This window comes from Crocuta crocuta, unplaced genomic scaffold, assembly GCF_008692635.1.
Source record: "Crocuta crocuta isolate KB4526 unplaced genomic scaffold, BGI_CrCroc_1.0 scaffold147, whole genome shotgun sequence".
Taxonomy (NCBI): Eukaryota; Metazoa; Chordata; class Mammalia; order Carnivora; family Hyaenidae; genus Crocuta; species Crocuta crocuta.
In genome coordinates, this window is record NW_027532594.1 from 6,042,186 (window position 1) to 6,063,849 (window position 21,664).

A 21,664-nucleotide genomic window follows, 5' to 3' on the forward strand; every position below is an offset into this window, starting at 1 on the left:
AAGAGCCACAGAACGCACACAGAGAAGCACCCAACTTTGAATGTGGGACGGTGTCTGAGACGTTTCCAGAGACAGTTTCTCTGGCAGATAAGGAACGGTATCCCAAGTGCCAAGTGTAAGCCATTCATTTTTTCAACAAACATTAGGGATACAAATGCTAGCAATAAAGAGAGAGAAGAGACCATTTCATCCCTAAAAGAGCTTAATTTAAATACAAGGTTCCTTAATTTAAGCCAATGGAAATCATATACATATTTTTAATGTATTTGCATTTTTCTAGAGAGAAGACCCATAGTTTTTCAACAGATTTTTTAAAAACAGTCTATGCTTCCCCCACTATAGGCTTAAGAGCTAATGTACTTCAGTGGATAAAATAAACACCCCATCTGTTCTCTTTTTATATCTCTTCTTACTTTCCAAATATACCTCCTCCTTTTCTTCAAGGTGAAAGGAATAAAGTTTGCAATGTAAAACTGATTGGGCATGTATCTGAATTTGAACTAATCTTAGAAGTATTATACTACTTCCCTATTCAAGAACCTACTTGGTTTCCTTGCCACCTATCATCTATTATGTTAAAAATCTGAATCTTCTCAATTAAAATTCTGTCTTCCAAATGTGGGTCTACCATATATATCCCACATCATCTGTCCCTTCCCTTACATTTTTATTTTTGCCTCTATTCATTTGCCTAATTCTTCGTGCAAGCTAAAAATGCCTTCCTTCCTCATTCTTCTCCATTTTCCAAATTCTTTTGTTCCTTAAAGGCTCAATTCAATTCACCTTTCATCGAGCAAGCCTCCTCTAACAAGGACTTCACCTTATGCTTATCTCTCTTCTCAGTCTCTGTAATCTACAACTCACGATTTTAATTAAACACATGATCACACTGTTTAGAATAACCTCAGTATTTATCATACTCAACACTTAAATTCAAATGTGGTATACTCTTTTCAGACAAGAACTTTGTAGCTTTATCACACAGCAAAGTGTTCAGTGTTATCTGTCCACTGTCTGTGGTTCTCATTAGTCTTATCAAGCCAATCTATTTATCCTCCCTCCTACCTTGCTATCTATCTGTCAAATATAGGTTCTATCAACTCATCTTCGCAGCATGAACTGACTGTATTCAACAGAAGAATGACTTTGGGAAAAGAGAATGGTAAAAGATCCCTCAGGTAATTAGAGTCTCAATGGTCATTAAGTAAAACAATAGTAAGATGGGGAAGAATTTTAGTGTAACAGAAGAAATTTATAGAAAAATGAATTCTATGTTTCCAGTAATTATCTATTATCTTTTCTAAAACAGAATTGTGTTCTACTAGGAAAAAACATTTTTGTGAGGAAGAAGTCAGGAGATGTCCCCTAAGCCATGGCCAACAAGCTTTGCAGTTTCCCTTTCTTACTGTGTTCTCTTAACACTTTTAGTGCTAATGAACATCTCAGTTACCTAGAACCATTTTGGATAGCCAAATTTACTAGGTAATTCAGAGATTATTTAATGCACTAATTATTTTAACTATTTTGAATGAATGCTTATGTAAAATCTATTCTAAGCTTCCCTGTCTTAAGTAGAAACACAAAATTAGACATAATTTAACCTTTTCTTGAGATCTCAGTGATGACTTGATTATGAAATCAAAATGTTCTAAGCTAGAAAGCAGCCCTGAAATGTGTAAGAATATCTGCTTTTACATGAAAAGGCCTCTTTCTGGTTTTTATATTGCTTCTCCCCTTATGTCACTTCTTCCTTTGCTGTAAACTACTTCTTTTGGCTGGCTTAGGTAATACCTGCTTCTATTTTTATCTCCCCAATACCTCTGCTTTTAATGCTCTGAAGCTTAAATGTTTGGGAACCAGATCATCAAACCTGTCTGAACTATCCAAGTAAAAGTAAACAGGCTCTGAGAGAAGGATCAATTGGTTATTTTATGTGCATAGTCTTTAGTGCATGTGCTTATTTATTCTGGGTACCTAGGGGCCTTCTAAATTTAATCCTAGATTCCCAAATATGTCAAGTGGGAAAGCTGCCAGAAAGCTTAATTCCAGGGCAGTAAACTATTGAGACACCTTGCTACAGTTATTTTATGGATTTTTGTGTTTTTGAATCTCTACAAACTGCTTAGAAAATGTCTACAATGGTCTCTGATTCCAAATCTGAAGCACTGAAAACCTAATTTAGTTATACTTTTACAAAGTATTTCTATTTTCAGAGTTTGGCTACAACATGACCATGTGCTTGCTGATAGATGCTGCTTATATGAACTGTACCAGCCTTGAATATTCCTTAAATTTTCACCTTTGGGTTGTATAAAAAATGGGTTTGTACAGAAATGAACACTCTTAACCATTATATTAGTTCTTAGTTCTAATTGGGAATATACCTAAAACAATATGCCTGTATTAGATCCAAAATTCAGTTTAAGAAATATTTTAACTGAATTTATTATCATTTCTATGCTCTTAATATGTATTTTAATATTAACTGATGTACTCACGTACACGTAGTAATACAAATTTTATACGAAGTCATGTTATGTTAGATTCAATTAGTCAAAAAAAGGTCAGCAAATGTCTTTTAAGAATATGGTTAATCATATATTAATATTTAGGACTTTTCTTTTGACTTGTCTCAAAAGTATATTCTATACTGACCTTCACAAGAAAGAAACAGGTAAACAATGTTAGTGATTCACTGTCAATAACTAACCTGAAAAAAATGACTACCAGAAAGGGGCAAAGAATATATTTAAATTCAAACAAACATCCTTTCATTTTTAAAACCATTTGATAGGCAATGTAGAAATTTAGTGCTACTACCAAGAGCATTTAAATGTAATTTTTATGTTTCTCTAGCTACATATGTGTATGTCCAAATGCTCTCACCTGAAACAAAACAGATTAACAACTTCTCTTTACCTTGTACTCAATTATAAAAAGAAGGAACAAAAGTTAAAAGGAAGAGTCAATCCTGCCTATAAGTACAATCTACATAGGTAGGTATGCCTAAGATATATCTAAGACCACTCAGAGAATACATCTAGGCCAAGAACATCTTGTTTTATCTTTAAAATGAAACATTAAACAAATGAAATATAAATGTCTTATTAAAAAGCTAAGCCATCAATTCACAAGACAGGTTTTAAATTTTCTAACATTAAATTTAGAATAATAGGAAATTATGTAAGTCCTTAATTTAGTAGCTTTGTTCTAGAAACACATTGCCTGTCTCCTCCTCCCTTTCCTGTCCCTTCCATTGGCCTTTACTCTCTGACCAATCTGCTTACCTTTCGTCTGTCAGAAGCCAGGTTCACTTGCTATTTTCACATCATGCTGCATATCAGACCCTTGACTGATATCCTAATATCCTTTAGACAACTCACTTGACTAACCTACTCCTCTAACTAGAACCCCAAACCTTTTACTTCTAGATATTTAATAATATAGAAATATTTCCCTAGGCGATACATAAAGAAAGAGATACTAGTATCCTAAAACACAAATTGAAGCTGCTAAAAAAGTGATAGTGATAATAAGCAAGCAAAAGTACAAACTCGGCTCAACCTTTCATAGATCAAATCATATTTTAAAAACAATTTCAATAATTCTTATCCATCATGTGATGCTGTTCCTAAAATTCTGTCCTTCTCTTTCCCAGAGGAAACATGCAGAGTTGTTGTTATTCTAAAATTCATTATTTTATTTAAAATGACTACATTTTCCAAGATAACTTTGTACTCTTCTCACCAAATATCCCCCCCAAATTAATCACAAGAACATCTTCTTAATACTTTAAAGCTTCACATTTTGGTTTGCAAGAAGTATTTTTCACTGATATAAAAATACTTACTTAGGCTACTTAGTTGTCTAATTATATTTGCCAAGGAAATGTTGGTTACACATTCTAGTTCATTCTTAATGCCTCTAGGTAGTGCTGTGTGGCACAAGTGCCTAGGATCGATGTTTCTTTTCACTAATGGCATCTTGAGATCAACCGCTGTGCCAGGTCACCTGCAGGAAACCAAACAATAAATTAACATTATTCAACTGCACCCAACACAGAATAAGGTTTACCCTTTCACATTTAATAGCAAAATATTTCCTAGTATGAAAACAATGAAAATAGAATTACCGTATAAATGAATCAAAACTTATTTAATTATTAGAATGTCAACATTACATAAAAATTGAAAAAAAAACTTTCAAAGTCTGTGGCTTCATAATGAATTCATAATCACCATTACTATTATTCTCTGGTTTAAAACCACTGTTTTTACTACAACTAGGGATTTTGTTTTAGAGAAATGGCGTGAAAGGTCTTCTCTAAGGAAGTGCCTATGAGGATTAAAGAAGCTGGAGGAACAGTATCAAACTTACACTTCCACATAAAATGTATCAGGCGTTCAATGGCTCAGAAATCAAATAGTCCAACTAGTCCTACATTTTCAATTTCATCAACACTGATCAGATCTTTAATTGATCCAAACATTTCAGCCTTCTTCTAGTTATAGGCAGCCCTGACTTCCCACACCTCCCGTCTGCACAAATTTCAGCTACCAGAGGTTTAGTTCAATAATATATTCCAGTCTCCAACAACACAGTTCCAATATCACTTTCCAAACTATGTTAACTGCAACTGCATAAATACAAACTTCTTTGCTAGCACTTCAGTCTACAAAGTACTATGTTCATAAGAGATATATATCATGATCAATAACTGATCACTTCTTTCCAAGGTTGGTTGGTGCCTAGTCATTCAATTCACCTGCCTAAAGGTGGCTGCGTTACCTTCTTGCCTCCTAAACCCACCTGAAATTTTACAAAATGGGTAACTAAAAGAGTGAATTGGCCAATAAAGATAAAAGTACAGCAAAGAAATGAAAAACGATAAAGATGGAGGTGAAACTGGATTCAAATGGAAATGGAGTAAGAGAAGAAACAGCTAATTGTGGGAATGCTGCCATTATCACTGTCTGAGAGATTCTAGATACACAGAAGAATTAATGAAGGCAAATTTACTGACATAAGTGAGGAAAGTGGTTGTGACTAAAAGGAAGATATCCCTGAGGAAGTGATGCCAGAAAAAAAACCTCACATTAAAGAAACTCTTGGAGGTATTTCCCGACATTGAAAATGCAGAAGTAAAATGTTGGAAGCTGATCCAAATGGACAATCTGCCAAGGCACAGAAAAGATGCTCACTCTGCTAGATCTGCTATTCTAACTTATTATACAAGGAGATGGCAAAGCACTGTTCAAGCTACTCTTGGTAAGTTTTTTACAGAAATAAAACACTTTAATTTTAATTGTTTTTAATATTTTATATTGCATTGTAATAAACTAGTATTAGTTTTACTATTTTTTTTTTCATTTCTCTCTATTCATTTATAACCAATATAGGACAGTTTTTAAGGTCTTGACAAAATTTTTTAAAGATCACGGAACAATTGTAATTTTTCCCATTGAATATTAATATCACTATGTGTGGTTTTAGTCTGTATGGTCATTTTTTCAGCCCCATACTACCATGCAAGTGAGGACTACCCGTACTTACTGCTGAACAATGGTTATGAAGAAAGGTGTTTCAAAATATCCTCATCTCAAAAAAGGGTGGATGGCTTTTGCTTTGATTAAAATAGTGCTTTTAGGTAAAATTCAAAAGTGTTTTGGAGAGAAAAACTCTCTTCCTCATCCTTCTACTTTAGTTCCAGTATTAGATTCTTTTTCTTATTCCTTGGTGATTCTAATGGTCACTTAAGTAACTCAACATCTTGGTGACAAAAAGTAAAATAAAATCTAACAATTTCATCTAAATCTAAGATCTAAATTTAATTAGCAAGCAAAACTAAAACTGAATTCATTTCAGTATTTTTAAATAATGAAAATGATCCATTTTCTGCTTAAAAACAATAAAAATAACTAGGGCACCTGTGTGGCTCAGTTGGTTAAGCATCTGACTTCGGCTCAGGTCATGATATAAGATAATTTATACCTTTCATCTTAAATTACAATAACAAAGTATTAAATTTTGATAGGTTAATATTGAAAAGAAATGAGCTACATATTCTGCAATTCATTATGGACACTACTGTTAGACTCAAGAAGAAAACTGGAGGCTAATGAAATAACAAATAGTATTAAACACCTATAGAGCAGAAATGAAATTCAGGATAGTTAAGTAAATAATAAGATTCACTAGATAGTAGTAATTACGTGATTCCTTGCCGTTTTCAAAGAAAATATATATTTTTTAAAATTAATACAACCACCACAGACACTCGACAAATCATTATACAAATATAATACTGCTCTAAGGTTATTTTTAGTGATTTAAGACATGTTAATTTGAAATTTGAGGTATGTAAACCACAAATCCTGATTAAACCATATGAAAAACAAGATCAAGTGTTCTTTACACTATCAAAAAGTTAATACTCCTAAAAACATTAATTACCTATCAAATATGTTGTACTTTATATGAGAAATTACGCTACTGATACACTGCCATCCATCTATTCAGATAGCCGTTCATTTACGGAACACCAGTGACTCAAGCACTGTGCTAAGCGCTAAAGAAAAAGGCATGAGCAAAACCAGTCTCCCATGGATTAGCTAGAATCAAGTATCTAATTATACTTATGGTAAGTGCAATGAAGTAAAAGTATTGGGCACTATAAATAGATATATTTCCTTAAGGAAATGATATATAAATTGAGACCAAAGGGATTATTAGGAGTTAGCTAGCTAGGCTGGGAGAATTGGAGCATATGTGTATAGTTTGTGTGTGTTTTCATTCTAAATTAGAAGGTGCATCATTCGCAAAGGCTCTGAACTGGGAGGGGCTTGATGCACCTACACAATATGATAGCAGTCTGGTAGAGAGGAGTATAATAAGCAGAGATTAAGAGTCAGCAGGGGATCAGATCAAGTATGACCTTGATGGTTATACTGAAGATTGTCAAGACTATTCTAATGGGAGAGCATTCAAGGATTTTAAGGAAAAGAGTACCAAGATCAGGAATCGCCATTCATTCTAACTGCTCTATGAAGACTTGGCGAGGAGGGGAGCAATGGCAGAATAAATGCAGGTAGACCAATTAGAAGATCGAGTTAGAAGATGACTGAAATAGGGGCACCTGGGTGGCTAAGTCGGTTGAGCATCCTACTTCCACTCAGGTCATGATCTCGTGGTCCGTGAGTTGAAGTCCCACGTCAGGCTCTGTGCTGACTGCTCGGAGCCTGAAGCCTGCTTTGGATTCTGTGTCTCCCTCTCTCTCTGCTCCTCCCCCACTCACATTCTGTCTCTCTCTCTCTTCCTCAAAAATAAACATTAAAAAAAAAAAGGACAACGACTGAAATAGTCCAGGTGACAAAGATGGTAGTCATTTGGACTAGGTGATGGAAATCTAGAAGCATGTCCATTCAGTATATATCCTGAAGGCAGAATCAATAAGACTGATGATGAATTAGATATGGGGTGAGGTCCAAATTTGTGGCTTAAGAAACTTTCCATGGTCAGACAAAAACTAAAAGCTATTTCTGAAGCAGATCTATTATATCAATGTATTATTCCTATTTATAGAATCTATGGGATTAGGAAGAGATTTATGACCAACACTAGTAATAAGTACAACCAGGTATAACTGGGATCCTAGAGAGAATAATTTAATGATATTCAGAGCAGGGCATTAGCCAAAACTGATTATCAAGGAGATGAAAGAGTGTTTAGTGGCTTTCTTCTTTCTCTTTATTTTTTCCTTATATTTCATTATTCTCCTATATGACATATGCCTACTTTACCTATTTAAGCCCCACTGGAGAAATCTTGTGATTTCTTCCCTTTCCTTTATTTGAACTACTGTGAAATTTTATCCATGTTACCTAATTAAGCTATTTAGGCTTTACTATGTTCAAATACAACATTTAGATGCAAGTGTGTTCCTGTAATATCAAGGTACAATGTTAAGGTACAATTAAAGGTGTACTACATGGCACTAAAATTATGCTAAACACAATCATAAACAGAGATACCAAAACTATTTCCCAGGACATCTAAATGATTCAGAATATGCTTTCATTAAGTCCTTTTAAAAGTAAAGAATTTTTAAGATAAAACAAATAAATAATAAAACAAAAAGCAGAATCAGACCTATAAATACATAGAACAAACTGATGGTTTCCAGAGGGGTGAGATGTGGACAGATGGGCAGAATGGGTGAAGGGGAATAGGAGATACAGGCTTCCAGTTATGGAATGAATATGTCATGAGAATAAAAGACACAGATAGGGAATATAGTCAATGATACTGTAATAACACTGTATATTGACAGATGGTAACTACACTTGTGAGCACAGCATTACATTAAGAGATACTGAATCACAATATTGTACACCTGAAAGTAATGTAGCCCTGTGTCAACTGTACTCAAATTTTTAAAAATTTAACAAAATAAAGAATTTTAAAAATTTTAAAATTCACATAGAAAACTCACAAACATCTAAAATTATGTCCAGGCTGAGAACCATTCTAGGCCAAACCAAAGAGATCACTCAAGAAGTGGTGGAATGAGTTGTTCAAAAGACAAGATTAGCAACAGAAACTATTTGTGTACATGTGTGTTTTATCAAATTCTATTGCTTCTTTCATATTAAGATGTATTTATATAATGTGAACTTTAAAAAAAACATGTAACAATTCACTACTCAGGGACTGAGCAAAGCTTCACTTAGGAGGAGAATCAAAAAGGATTCTTTCACAAACTAAAACAGATGAACACACATTTTTAAAAAGTAGAAAAGTGTGTCAGTTTATGTATCATAGATGATAACAAGCCTACCAACGGTCTCCTTCTGTACCTGATTTATGCAAAATATGGAAAGTTTTACCCCCCCCCAATCTTTCTTACATGTTCTTTCTTCTCTTATCTCTACATATGTATTTCCAAATACTGACTATCTCTTTCTGGATGTCCCCATGAATAAAATCAATAAGTCAATAAGCCCTGAACTAAAGTCATTATTTTTCCCTAGCAAAAACTTAGCTCTATATTTCTTTTTTTAATAGTTTATTGTCAAGTTGGTTTCCATATAACACCCAGTAAAACTTAGCTCTATATTTCTTATATTAGCTAATAGCTCCATCAAAGTACAGCCTATTAGAATCTTCTTTGCCTTCTTTTCAATCTTAACATACTTATCTCTATAAGAATATCTATTCAATTCCTAGCAGAAGACCTGTTGGTATCAAACTGCTGGTATTTTCCTTAAAACTTTTGAAAATATTGATAATCTGCCAAAATTTTGCATGAATTTGTATTTCCACATCCTCACAAACATTTGGGCTTTTCAAAGCCCATGTTATATACTCTATAAGATAGTCCATAATTTGACACTCCCCTAATGCTAGACATTTTGGCTACTTCCAAATTTTTATTATAATAATACTGGATAAACTTACATTATATGAATTTTTATACAAGTTCCTGCTTATTTTCTTGGAGTATGAAAAATTCAAGATCCTTGAAATATTTATTTCCAAACTACTTCCAGTAAAATTATTCCATTTTCATTTTTACCACACATAAGGATATTTTAATGCTTTCTCAGCTCCATTACTTACTATCTATGAGACCTCTTATATTTCAATTTCCTTACTTATAAGGAAAATAACAGCACCTAACTTAAGGGTTTCTTATGAAGGTTAAAAAGGTTGTTAAATGCAGAGTTTTTAGAAAAGTCCTTGGCACTCCTGGACAACCAATGGGTCAAAGAAGAAATTAAAAGGGCAGTCAGAAAATATCTGAAGACAAACAAAATACAAACACAACGTACCAAAACTTATGGAATACAGCAAAAGCAGCTCTTATAGGGAGCCTTATTCAGTGATAAATGCCTACATTAAGAAAAAAGAAAGATTCCACATAAACAACCTTAATATACACTTCAAAGAATTAAAGAAAGAACAAACTAAGCCCAAAGTTAGCAGAAGGAAGGAAATAATAAAGCTTAGAGGAGAAATAAATGAAATAGAGACTTGAAGACAAAAGAAAAAAGTCCCTGAAATTAAGAGCTGGTTTTTGAAAAGATAAAGAAAATTGACAAATTTTCAAATCTGTAGAAAAGAAAAAGAGAAGATTCAAATAAACAAAATCATGGGGTGCCTTGGTAGCTCCGTCAGTTTAGCATCCTACTTCAGCTCAGGTCATGATCTGATGGCTCATGAGTTCAAGCCTCGTGTCAGGCTTTGTGCTGACAGCTCGGAGCCTGGATCCTGCTTCGGATTCTGTGTCTCCCTCTTTCTCCGCCCCTCTCCAGTGTGCCAGTGCACGTGCCACTCTCTCTCAAAAATAAACATTAAAAAAATTTATCAAATAAACAAAATCATAACTAAAAGAGGAAGCATCACAATTGACATAAAAAATGCGAAGGTTCATAAGCAGCTACTGTGAACAATTATTCACCAACAAATTAGAGAATCTATTAAAAAATGGATAAATTCATAGAAATATACAACCTACCATGGCATTATTACTAAGAAACAGAAAATATGAACAAACCAAAAAATGAGTAAGAAGATCAAATCAGTAATCAAACACCTCCCAACAAAGAAAAGCCCAAAACCAGATGGTTTCACTGGTGATTTCTATCAAGCATTTAAAGAAGAATTAAAGCCAGTCCTTCTGGCTTTAAAAACTCTTCAAAATACTGAAGAGTAAAGAAAACTCTCAAACTCATTTTATGAGCCCAGCATTACTCTGATACCAAAGCCAAATAAAGAGACTACAAGCAAACTACAGGCCAATCTCCAATAAATACAGATGCAAATTCTCAGAATACTAGCAAATCAAATTCAACAAGCACTTTAAAAGGATCATATACTATGATCAAGTGCGATTTAACCCTGAGATGCACAGATGGTTTGAACATACCCAAATCAATAAAGGCGATACACCACATTGACAAAATGAAGGGTAGATAATATTACCATCTTAACATGCAGAAAAAGCATGTGACAAAAATTCAACATGCTTTCATGATAAAGCTTTCAAAAACTGGATATAGAAGAAACATATCTCAACATATTAAAGGCCATATATTTTTAGCTTTATTTACATAAATCCCACAATTATTATCAATACTGAAGAGGAAAAAGCTAAAAGCTTTACTCTAAGATTATAAACAACACAAGGTTGCCTACTCTTATGATTTATATTAAACACAGTATGGGAAGTCCTAGCCAGAGCAATTAAGAAGAAAGAAAAAAAGGAAAGAAGTAAAACTGTGTCTATGTGAAGATGACATATTATAACTAGAAAACCCTAAAGACTACCCAAACACACCGTTAGAACTTAGAAATTCAGTAAAGCTGCAAACCACAAAATCAATATACAAAAAATCAGTTATATTTCTATATACAGAAACAACAAACCACCTGAAAAAGAAATAAAGAAAACAATCCTCTTTCTAATAGCATCAAAGCCAAAAAATACATAGGAATAAATTTAGCCAAGGAGGTGAAAGATCTATAGAATGAAAACCGTTAAGACACTGATGAGAGAAACTGAAGAAGTTTCGCAAATAAGTGGAACTATAGATTCAATGCAATCCCTATCAAAATTCTAATGGCATTTTTCACAGAGATAGAAAAAACAACCCTAAAATTTGTATGAAGCCACAAAAGACCCCAACAGCCAAAGCAATCTTGAGGAAGAACAATGGTAGAAGTATCAAACTTCCTGATTTTAAACACCACAAAGCAATAATAATTAACACATGTATAATACTGGCATAAAAATAAACACATAGGTCAATGGAACAAGTGAGAGCCAAGAAACAAACCAATGCATATATGGTCAATTAATATTTGACAAGGGGGCCAAGAATCCTCAATGGGGAAAAGATAGTCCTTTCAATAAAGAGTGCTGGGAAAACTGGATATTCACATGCAAAAGAATAAAGCTGGATCCCTATATTATAGCATTTACAAAAATCTTTAAAATGTATTAAACACTTAAATTTAAAAACTAAAACCATAGTGGTACCTTGGTGGCTCAGCTGGTTAAGCATCTGACTTTGGCTCAGGTCATGATCTCACGGATCATGAGTTCAAGTCCCCCTACGGGTGTGCAGGAGCCACGCTTCCAGTGAACACAAGTCCCACTTTGGGTGAGCCCCACTTCTCTCTCTCTCTCTCTCTCTCTCTCCCCCCCTCCCTCCCTCTCTCTCTTTCTGTCTCTATGCCATTCATGGGATTCTCTCTCCCTCTCTCTACCCCCGCTCACTTGCACCCTCTCTCTAAAAGAACCCAAAAAAACAAAAAACAAGAAAACAACAAGAAAAAAAAACTTAAGAAAACATAGGGGAAAAAAATCTCAACATTGGTCTCGGCAATGATTTTATGGATAAGATACCACGGGCACAAGCAATAAAAGCATCAAACTAAAACACTCCTGCATAGGAAAAAACTCAACAAAATGAAGATACAACCTATGGAATAGAAAAAAAATATGTGCAAACATTTATCTGATAATGGCTTACTATCCAAAATATATAAGGAACTCACACAACTCTGCAGGAACTGAAATAGCAAGCCAATAGCAAAAACCCCTAAAAATCCAATTAAGAAATAGGCAGAGGAATGAATAGACATTTTTCTAAAGACAATGTACAAATGACCAATGAGTACATGAAAAGATGCTCAACATAGCTAATCTTCAGGGAAAGGCAAATGAAAACCATAATGGAATATCAGCTCACACTTGTTAGAATGGCTATTATCAAAATACAAGAGATAGCAAGTGCTGGTGAGGATGAGGAGAAAAAAGAAACCTTGTGCACTATTGGTGTGATCGTAAACTGGCACAGCCACTATGAGAACTGTATGGAAGTTCCTCAAAAAAATTAAAAATAGAAATACCATATAATCCAGCAATCTCACTTCTAGGTATATATCCCCCAAAATGTAATCACTATTTTGAAAAGATATCTGCACCCCTATGTTCACTGCAGCATTTATTTCACAACAGCCAAGCCACAGATACAACCTAAGTGCCCATGGCGGGGGGTGGGGGTCTGTGAATGGATAAAGAAGCTACAGTAAGGGGCGCCTGGGTGGCTTAGTCAGTGAAGCGTCCGACTTTCGCTTAGGTCATGATCTCGCGGTTCATGGGTTCGAGCCCCGCGTCGGGCTCTGTGCTGACTGCCAGCTCGGAGCCTGGAGCCTGTTTCGGAGTCTGTGTCTCCCTCTTTCTCTGACCCTCCCCTGCTCACGCTGTCTCTCTCTCTCTCTCCTAGAAATAAATTAAAAAAAAAAAAAGAAAAAAAAAAGAAGCTACAGTAAATATATACAATGAAGTTTTACATCTTGGTATTTATGACAGCATGGATGAATCTTGAGGGTTATTGCTATGTAAAATAAGCCAGACAGAAAAAGGCAAATACTGTATAATCTCACTTATATGTGAAATATAAAAACACTGAACTCATAGAAACAGAGCAGATTGGTAGCTGCTAGGGGCTGGGAGTTGGAAAAATGGGGAAATGTTGGTCAAAGGGTACAAGTTTCCAGTTATAAGATAAATAAGTCCTGGGAATGTAACGTACAGCATGGTGACTATCATTAATAACACTGTACTATATATTTAAAAATTACTAAGAAAGTGGATCTTAAATGTGTTCGCAACAACAAAAAAACAGTAATTTTTGTTACTGTTTTTTGGAGGGGGGAGTTAGTCCCTGTCATACAGTAAGTACACAATAAATATTACTGCCATTATAATTTCTCACCAACATTAACTATTAAAAGACAGAATTGATAGTACTCTTTGATTCATTTAAAGTGGGAAAAATTATATGGAAGCATTGCTCTCTCTTCAGAGTGGCAAAGAAGATACTGACCCCACATCTTTTCCAAGTTTATATAGGTAGGATGTATGAATATAGGTAGCACTCCCCTCCCCTCAACTAGGGACTAGTCAGTTACCAGTTAGGGCAAGGAGATGGAAGGTTGAAGTCTGGAAAAGAGGATGAAAATAACTATACATAGGGGAATCTGCAAAGTCACAGAGGCAGAAGCTCTCTGGAGCACAGTGGAAGGATTTGGGAAAGATGGAGAAATAGGTCAAATGAGGAGCTATTCAAAGTAGTATAAAGATGTGAGTTCAGAAGATAACATAAAACAAAGGCAGCTTGTACTTCTACTAGCTGACTCAGAAAAACAGTGACATGAAACATAATGGAATTATTTCTAGGTTTTTGAAAAGAATATGGGAATTCTCTTTGGTTTATGCTATGGTCTTAAAGGTGTCAAGAGATGATGCTATGGCATGCAGAAGTAAATGCCTGTTCAAACTTTACCACATATTGTCCTACAGCTAATTATTTGCATTGGAGACCTAATAATGTCAGCTCTGACTTCCAGTTCAGTTGTTTTCTTCTTTAACTGTCCTTCTTTCCTGTCCACTATAACATGTTGACATTCTCTCCTAAATTTTATTCCTGGATTTGTAACTAATTACCTGGAATAGTCATTTGAATATAGTTTTATTTTTCTTTAGTTGTATTTACTGTTTGCTCTAAAGAAGCTGATTTGTGGGGTGCCTAGGTGGCTCAGTCCGTTAAGCGTCCGACTTCGGCTCAGGTCAGATCTCAAGGTTAGTGGGTTTGAGCCCTGCATCAGGTTCTGTGCTAACAGCTCAGAGGCTGGACCCTGTTTCAGATTCTGTGTCTCCCTCTCTCTCTGCCCCTCCCCCACTCATGCTCTGTCTCTCAAAAATAAAAAAACTATAAAAAAATTTTAAAAAAAAGAAGCTGATTTGCTATTTTCCTGCCCACTCTTAGTCTTCACATAATTTTTTATCTGGCATTTCAAACCTGGGCATTTCAGCATGTACTTTCTCTTCCTGAACATTTTTTAAAATATAAAATAAAACTACTAACAGGGTGCATAGGTGGCTCAGTTAGTTAAGTGTTGTACTCGTGGTTTTGGCTCAGGTCATGATCCCACAGTTTGTGAGTTTGAGCTCCACATCAGGCTCTGCACTGACAGTGAGGATCTTGCTTGGGATTCTCTCCCTCTAATTCTGTCCTTCCCATGCTCTCTCTCTCAAATTTAATAAATTTATTTTTAAAAGAATACACTTCATCAAAAATACACTTTAAAAAAAACTAGTAACAACATAAATCTCCACTGTTAATAATTTTCAATTCCGAAAAACCTACTTTAAGAATCTTAAGCTGGAAAAGATACTAAAAGCCAACTAATTCATCTTTCATTTTATAGATGAGCAAATTTACCTGAAAAAGTTAAGAAACTTGTGTTATTAACAAAATTAACAGCAGAGCTATGATTAGATTTTAGATTTCCAGATTTCTTTAAAGTTTATTTATTTATTTTGAGAGAGAGAGAGAGAGAGAGAGAGAGAGAGAGAGAGAGAGAGAATATGCAAGTGAGCAGGGTAGGGGCAGAGAGAGAGGGAGAGGGAATCCCAAGCAGGCTCTGCACTGTGAGTGTGAAGCCTGGCTCAGGGCTTGAACTTATAAATGTGAAACTATGACCTGAGCCAAAATCAAGAGTTGGACTCTTAACCAACTGAGCCATCCAGGTGTCCCTAGGTTTCCAGGTTTTTAATCTACTGTTCTACACTTAGTCTGTTACTATTTTAAAAATTCACTTTGTATTCCTGAGTCTCCCTAATTTCACAATACCCTAAAAAATGTTCTATGTTATTTTGAAGTTTTCTAATTCCCAAATGACTACCTCTATTAACAAATACTTTCAGATTATGTATTATGATCAAAATATAGGTGGTAAGAGATTTAAAAGAAGTAAAATACCTTCACTACCCAAAAGCTTCCAAGATAATCAGGAAGCAAAGATATATGCCAAAAACTTAAAAAAATAAAAATGAACATATGGATGGTTAAGGTTTAAAAATACAATAGGGGCGCCTAGGTGGCTCAGTTTGTTGAGCATCTGACTTCAGCTCAGGTCATGATATCCTGGTTTGTGGGTTTGAGCCCTGTGTTGTGCTCTGTGTTGACAGCTCAGAGCCTGGAGCCTGCTTTGGATTTTTTTGTCCCCTTCCCCCCCCACCCTCCATTCCTTCTCTGCTCATGCTCTCTCTCAAAAATAAACATTAAAACATTTTAATAAAAAAATAAAAGTAGGAAAAAATAAATTATTAGGTATGCAGACAGAATATAATCAAAACAATCTACAGAGGTTAAGGAAGACAATACTGATACAGACCTGTGCACATTAACTGGTAGCCCCAGTAACTAAATTAAAATTAAATAAACAATTTAAAAGTCAGTTTTTTCAATTACACTAGCCACATTTCAAGTACTCAAAAGCTACATGTGGCTTGTGATTGTCAAATGTAACAGCACTGTTAGAGAATACTACACCATTACTGTTGAAAGTCCTACTGGATGGCACTAATGCCCAAGATGGATAAATTGACAAGGAGACAAGTCACGCATAAGGGATGAAAAATAAGCAAACTTGCTGGAAAAGTACACAGAGGCAGAAATAAAAGGCAAACAAAAATGTAGGGGTGCCTGGGTGGCTCAGTCGGTTAAGCATCCAACTTCAGCTCAGGTCATGATCTCACAGTTTGTGGGTTCAAGCCCCACATCGGGATCAGTGCTGACAGCCAGCTCAGAGCCGGGAGCCTGTTTCGGACTCTGTGTCTCCCTCTCTCTCTGACCCTCCCCTCCTCACACTGTCTCTCTTTCAGAAATAAATCAAAAAAAAAAAAAAAAAGGTAGTTAATTGACGACTTTGAACTATGATATTCAATAAAGAACATGATTCTTCTTAAGGAGTAAAAGATCACAAATATTTGGTTTTCAAGAATTTTAAAGAGATTTTATGATTTCCTATGGACTAAATATGGAATGATGAGGCAGTAAACTGCTGGATCACACTTGTGGTATGTATATGTATATATAGCTTTAGTAAATAATGCTAAATGGTTTTCCAAAGTGTTTGAACCAATGTATAGCCCCACCAGCAATTTATGATAATCCCAGTTGTTTGACATCTTGCTAACACATGGTATTCTACACTACTAACTTGATGACTCAAGCAAGACTAACCACATTTTATTCTAAAGTTTCATCTAATCTATCAAAAATTTTAATTCCTAAAGTCTTAGGCCATTAAATAATAATTATAATGAAATATTAAATATATTATTCTTGATTTAATCTTTTCTGGAAGTAAACAGCAATCAGATAAAGAAACAGTATTCCCTACATTCTGTGAAGTCAAGAATTCTATGATTCTAATTAGTAACAAGATCAACAAAATGTACAGCTACACTAATTCATTTATTATACAAATTTAATTTAAAAATAGGGATTTTAAAATATTAAATTTAGATTTATAGACCTACATTAAGTACCATATTAATCACAATTTTGAGTCAAGAACTTGAGACACTTATAAAATCATTTCTTTTCTATCATGTTCAATTCTTAGTTACTTCTTCACTTCTCTATTTTCTCTCATGACTGGTAAAAGAAAATACAAATATAAATTTTATCAACATTTTAGTTCTATTCTCTGACTTGGACATGGAAATGCTACGCTAAATCAAATCAGTGAGAATAATCATTCTACATCTTATTTGAATCTCACAATCATCCCTCTCCAAGTATTTATTATTATCATTACTATTATTTTCAGGTCTTTTTGTCATATTTTTAGGAAAAAATACATGAACTTTATTGAGCTTTAAATGAAGCAGGATATAATGCATATTAGTAATAGGTAGAATTCTAAAATGGCCCTCAAATCTCCTGCCCCTAGTGCTACTTCTATGATTATATTACATTGTGTGTTAAAAGAGATTTTGAAGATGTAATTATAGTCGTTAATCAGCTAACTTAATATAGGGAGATTATATGTGTGGGCCTAATCTAATCACATGAGCTCTTTAAAATAAGCAGTGTATTTTCCACTGATAGCAGAGGAGAAAGTCAGAGATTCAAAGCATGAGGGAGATCCACCAGGCCATGGCTGCCTTTAAGATGGAAGGGGCCACTTGAAAAGGACTTGAGTGTGGCCTCTAGAAGCTAAAGCAACCTCTGGGTAACAGCCAGGAATAAATAGGGAACCTTAATTCCCAAACTGCAGGAAATGGGTTCTGACAATTTGAATGAGCTTGTAAGCTGATTCTTCCCCAAAGCATCCAGAAACAAATGTAACTTAGCTGACACCTTGATTTTGGCCTTCTGAGACCCTAAGCAGAAAAACAGACAAGCCCACTCAGATTTCTAACCTACAAAACTGTTAGATAATTAATAGGAGTTATTTTAATCTGTTAAATTTGTGGTTAATTCATTAAGCAACAACAAAAACTCATACACTCACTGCACATACTTAAAGTGTACAGTTTGATCATTTTTAACAGTTTAACACTGTGAAATCACCAATCACCGCTTAAACTTTCTGTGTCTCTTTGTAATCCCTCCCTCTATCCCCGTCCACAAGCAACCACTGACTTGCCTTATATCACCATAGATTTGTTTGCTTTTTGTAGAATTCTACATAAACAGAATCATAAAGTATTTGCTTTTTCTCTTTGCCTGCATTCTTTCCATTCAGCGTAATGATTTTGAGATTCATCAGTGTTGTAAAATGTATCAATATAATTCATTCATTTTGCTGAATAATATTCCATTGTATGGATGCATCATAGTTTACTTATTCATCTGTTGATGGACTTTTGGATTATTTTCAGTTTTGAGTTATTGCAAATAGTTAAAATGAACATTTTGTATAAGTTTGTGTGTGGACATGTATTTCGTTTTTCTTGGGTAATATACTTAAGTTTGTTTTAAAGACCTGGGGGGAATGAGAGGTGGGAGAAGAATTAAGAGTATTTATAAAGTGGAAAATGAGAAGGATTCTTCTGACTTTCAAAAGTAAATTTCAGGAGAAGCTGTGATGTCTCTTGTATCTGAAGAAACATTCAAGAAATGGGAGTCTACAAACTCTTTGATAGGAAAATGAGTTGATAGGCAGAGACTTTAAATTCCTACTTTTTAAATTCTACTTATTTTTCAACATATTTTTCAGTGGTTTGATTTTGTTGCCTATATGCCTAATAAAATATAATATCATACACATTAAATGCATTTTAATACATTATTACAAAGATGTCTGCATTCCAGATTTCTCATTTACTATGATAAATAATGTTATTTAATCTTCCATGAGCACAGTATACGACAGTAAGAACCACAGCACAGCCTTAATCTAACCTCAGTGGAAGGACCACATCTCAGCAAGAACCTAGCCCATATAGGAAATCTTCAATTAATATTAATTAATTAATATTAATATTAAGCTTACCAACTGAGCTTAATAAATCCAAAGTTCATTATTGGGCAATTTTGAAACAACACAAATAAGTGATGAAATTCAGAATTCTATCTGAATTTCTGAAATGACAGACCTTTGACCTTTCTGAAGTGATCATTGGGAACTTTAGTACATTTAAGAAAACTAATTCAAAGTGTTTTTAAAAAATAAAAGTAATGTCAACACATAAAGAATGATTAGATATGAAAAAAAATTCTATTTGGGGGGACATAAATTGTACTTGACTTCTCTTATTTTTTCTGTGATTACTCTTCTATGACAGTCCACTCTGACTTAATCACATTTTCACTTTTTCATTGTATTCTCAAGACAAGTAAGATATAAACTAAGATATGCAATGCAGATAGCATATTTCTTGCTTCAGAAGTCATAAAAAGAAGCACAGGGAATACTCCCTAACTCTGAAGCTGGCATTACACTAAAACAAAAAGTAGATGACATTTCAAGAAAACTACAGACCAGTATCTTTCATGAATATAGATGTAAAACTCAATAAAATTAGCAAAGTGAATTCAACAATGTATTAAAAATTAAATACCAGTCAAGTAGGATTCATTCCAGTTACAGAAGGCTGATTCAATATTCAAAAATCAATTAATGTAATCCTTCACATCTATAGGCTAAAGAAGAAAAATCTCATGACCACATCAGTAGATGCAGATAAAACATCTGACAAAATCTAACACTCATTCATGATAAAACTTCTCAGCAAACTAGGAACAGAGGATAATTGCTCAACTTGATAAAGAACATCTACATAAAACCTACAGCCCACATCATACTTAATGGTGAGAAACTAGCTTTCTAGCCAAGATCAAGGAGAAAGGAAGAGATGTCTCCTCATCACACCATACTGAAAGTTTTAGCTAATGCAGTAAGAAAAGAAAAATTATACAGACTGAGAAGGAAGAAATAAAATTGTCTTTATTCACAGATGACATGATTATATACATAGAAGATACAAAAGAATCAGAAAAAAAATTCCCCACAAGTCCTAGAACTATTAGGCAATTATAGCAAAGTTGCAGCATGTAAGGTTAATATACAAAACTCAACTTTTTCTGTATGCCAACAATAAACAATTAAAATCTGAAATTAAAAGCACACTTACATAAGTACCCAAAACCCCAAAATGCTTGGGTATAAATCTAACAAAATACATGCAAGATTTGTAGGAGGAAAACTACAGAACTCTCATTTTTAAAAAAAATCAAAGAAGAGGAGCATCTGTGAGGCTAGTCAGTTAAGCATCTCTTTAAAAAAAATGTTTCTATTTATTTTTGAGGGACAGAGAACAAATGGGGGAGGAGCAGAGAGAGAAAGAGACAGAATCTGAAGTAGGCTCCAGGCTCTGAGCTGTCAGCACAGAGCCTGCCTGACGTGGGGCTTAAACTCATGAACCACGAGATCATGACTTGAGCCAAAGCCAGACACTTAACTCGACTGAGCCACCCAGGCATCCCTAAGTGTCTGACTGTTAATTTCAGCTCAGGTCATGATCTCATGGTTCAGGAGTGTGGAGCCCCACGTTACGCTATGCACAACAGCCTGGAGCCTGCTTGGGATTCTTTCTGCCCTTCCCCACATTTAGGGACCTGCGTGTGCAAGTGCACGTTCTCTCTCTCTCAAAATTAATAAACAAATAAATAAATGTTTTTAAAAAAATCAAAGAACTCAATAAATGAGAGAGAAATTTAATGTTCATGGATAGGAAGGCTCAGTACTGTCAAATGTCAGCTCTTCCCAATTTAAGTTATAGATTCAATGCAACCCTAATCAAAATCTTAGCAAGTTATTTTGTGGCTATTGACAAACTGATTAGAAAGTTTATACAGAAAGGCAAAAAACCCAGAATAGCCAATGAACTACTAAAGAAGAACAGTTATTAGAGGACTGAAACTATCTGATTTCAAAATTTGCTCTAAAACTATAGTCATCAAGACAGTGTGCTATTGATGAAAGAATAGACAGACAAATAGATCAATGGAAAAAACAGAGAACCCAGAAACAGACTCACATAAATTAATGATCTTTGACAAAGGAGTAGAAGCAATACAACAGAGCAAAGATAGTCTTTTCACCATATGGCACTGGAACAACTGAACATTCACATGCCAAGAACAACAACAAAAAAAAACCCTACAATAAAATAACAGTCTAATCTAGACACAGACCTTATATCCTTCACAAAAATTAACTCAAAATGGATCACAGATCTAAATGTAAAATGGAAAACCATAAAACTCCTAGAAGATAACACAGCAGTGGCCAA

The 21,664-nt window shown here is 34.5% G+C and overlaps 1 protein-coding gene across 5 annotated transcripts in view; it reads right to left on the minus strand.

Moving 5' to 3' along the window:
* The window catches only part of WASF1 (WASP family member 1), a 65,832-nt gene that overhangs the window by 15,583 nt on the left and 28,585 nt on the right, over positions 1 to 21,664 (minus strand). For all 5 annotated transcript variants that reach the window (XM_077779973.1, XM_077779977.1, XM_077779976.1 and 2 more), the window contains exon 2: positions 3,851 to 4,011. In XM_077779973.1, the coding sequence (XP_077636099.1) occupies positions 3,851 to 3,983 (133 nt within the window). In that variant the 5' untranslated portion in view covers positions 3,984 to 4,011. The remainder of the gene's footprint in view (positions 1 to 3,850; positions 4,012 to 21,664) is intronic.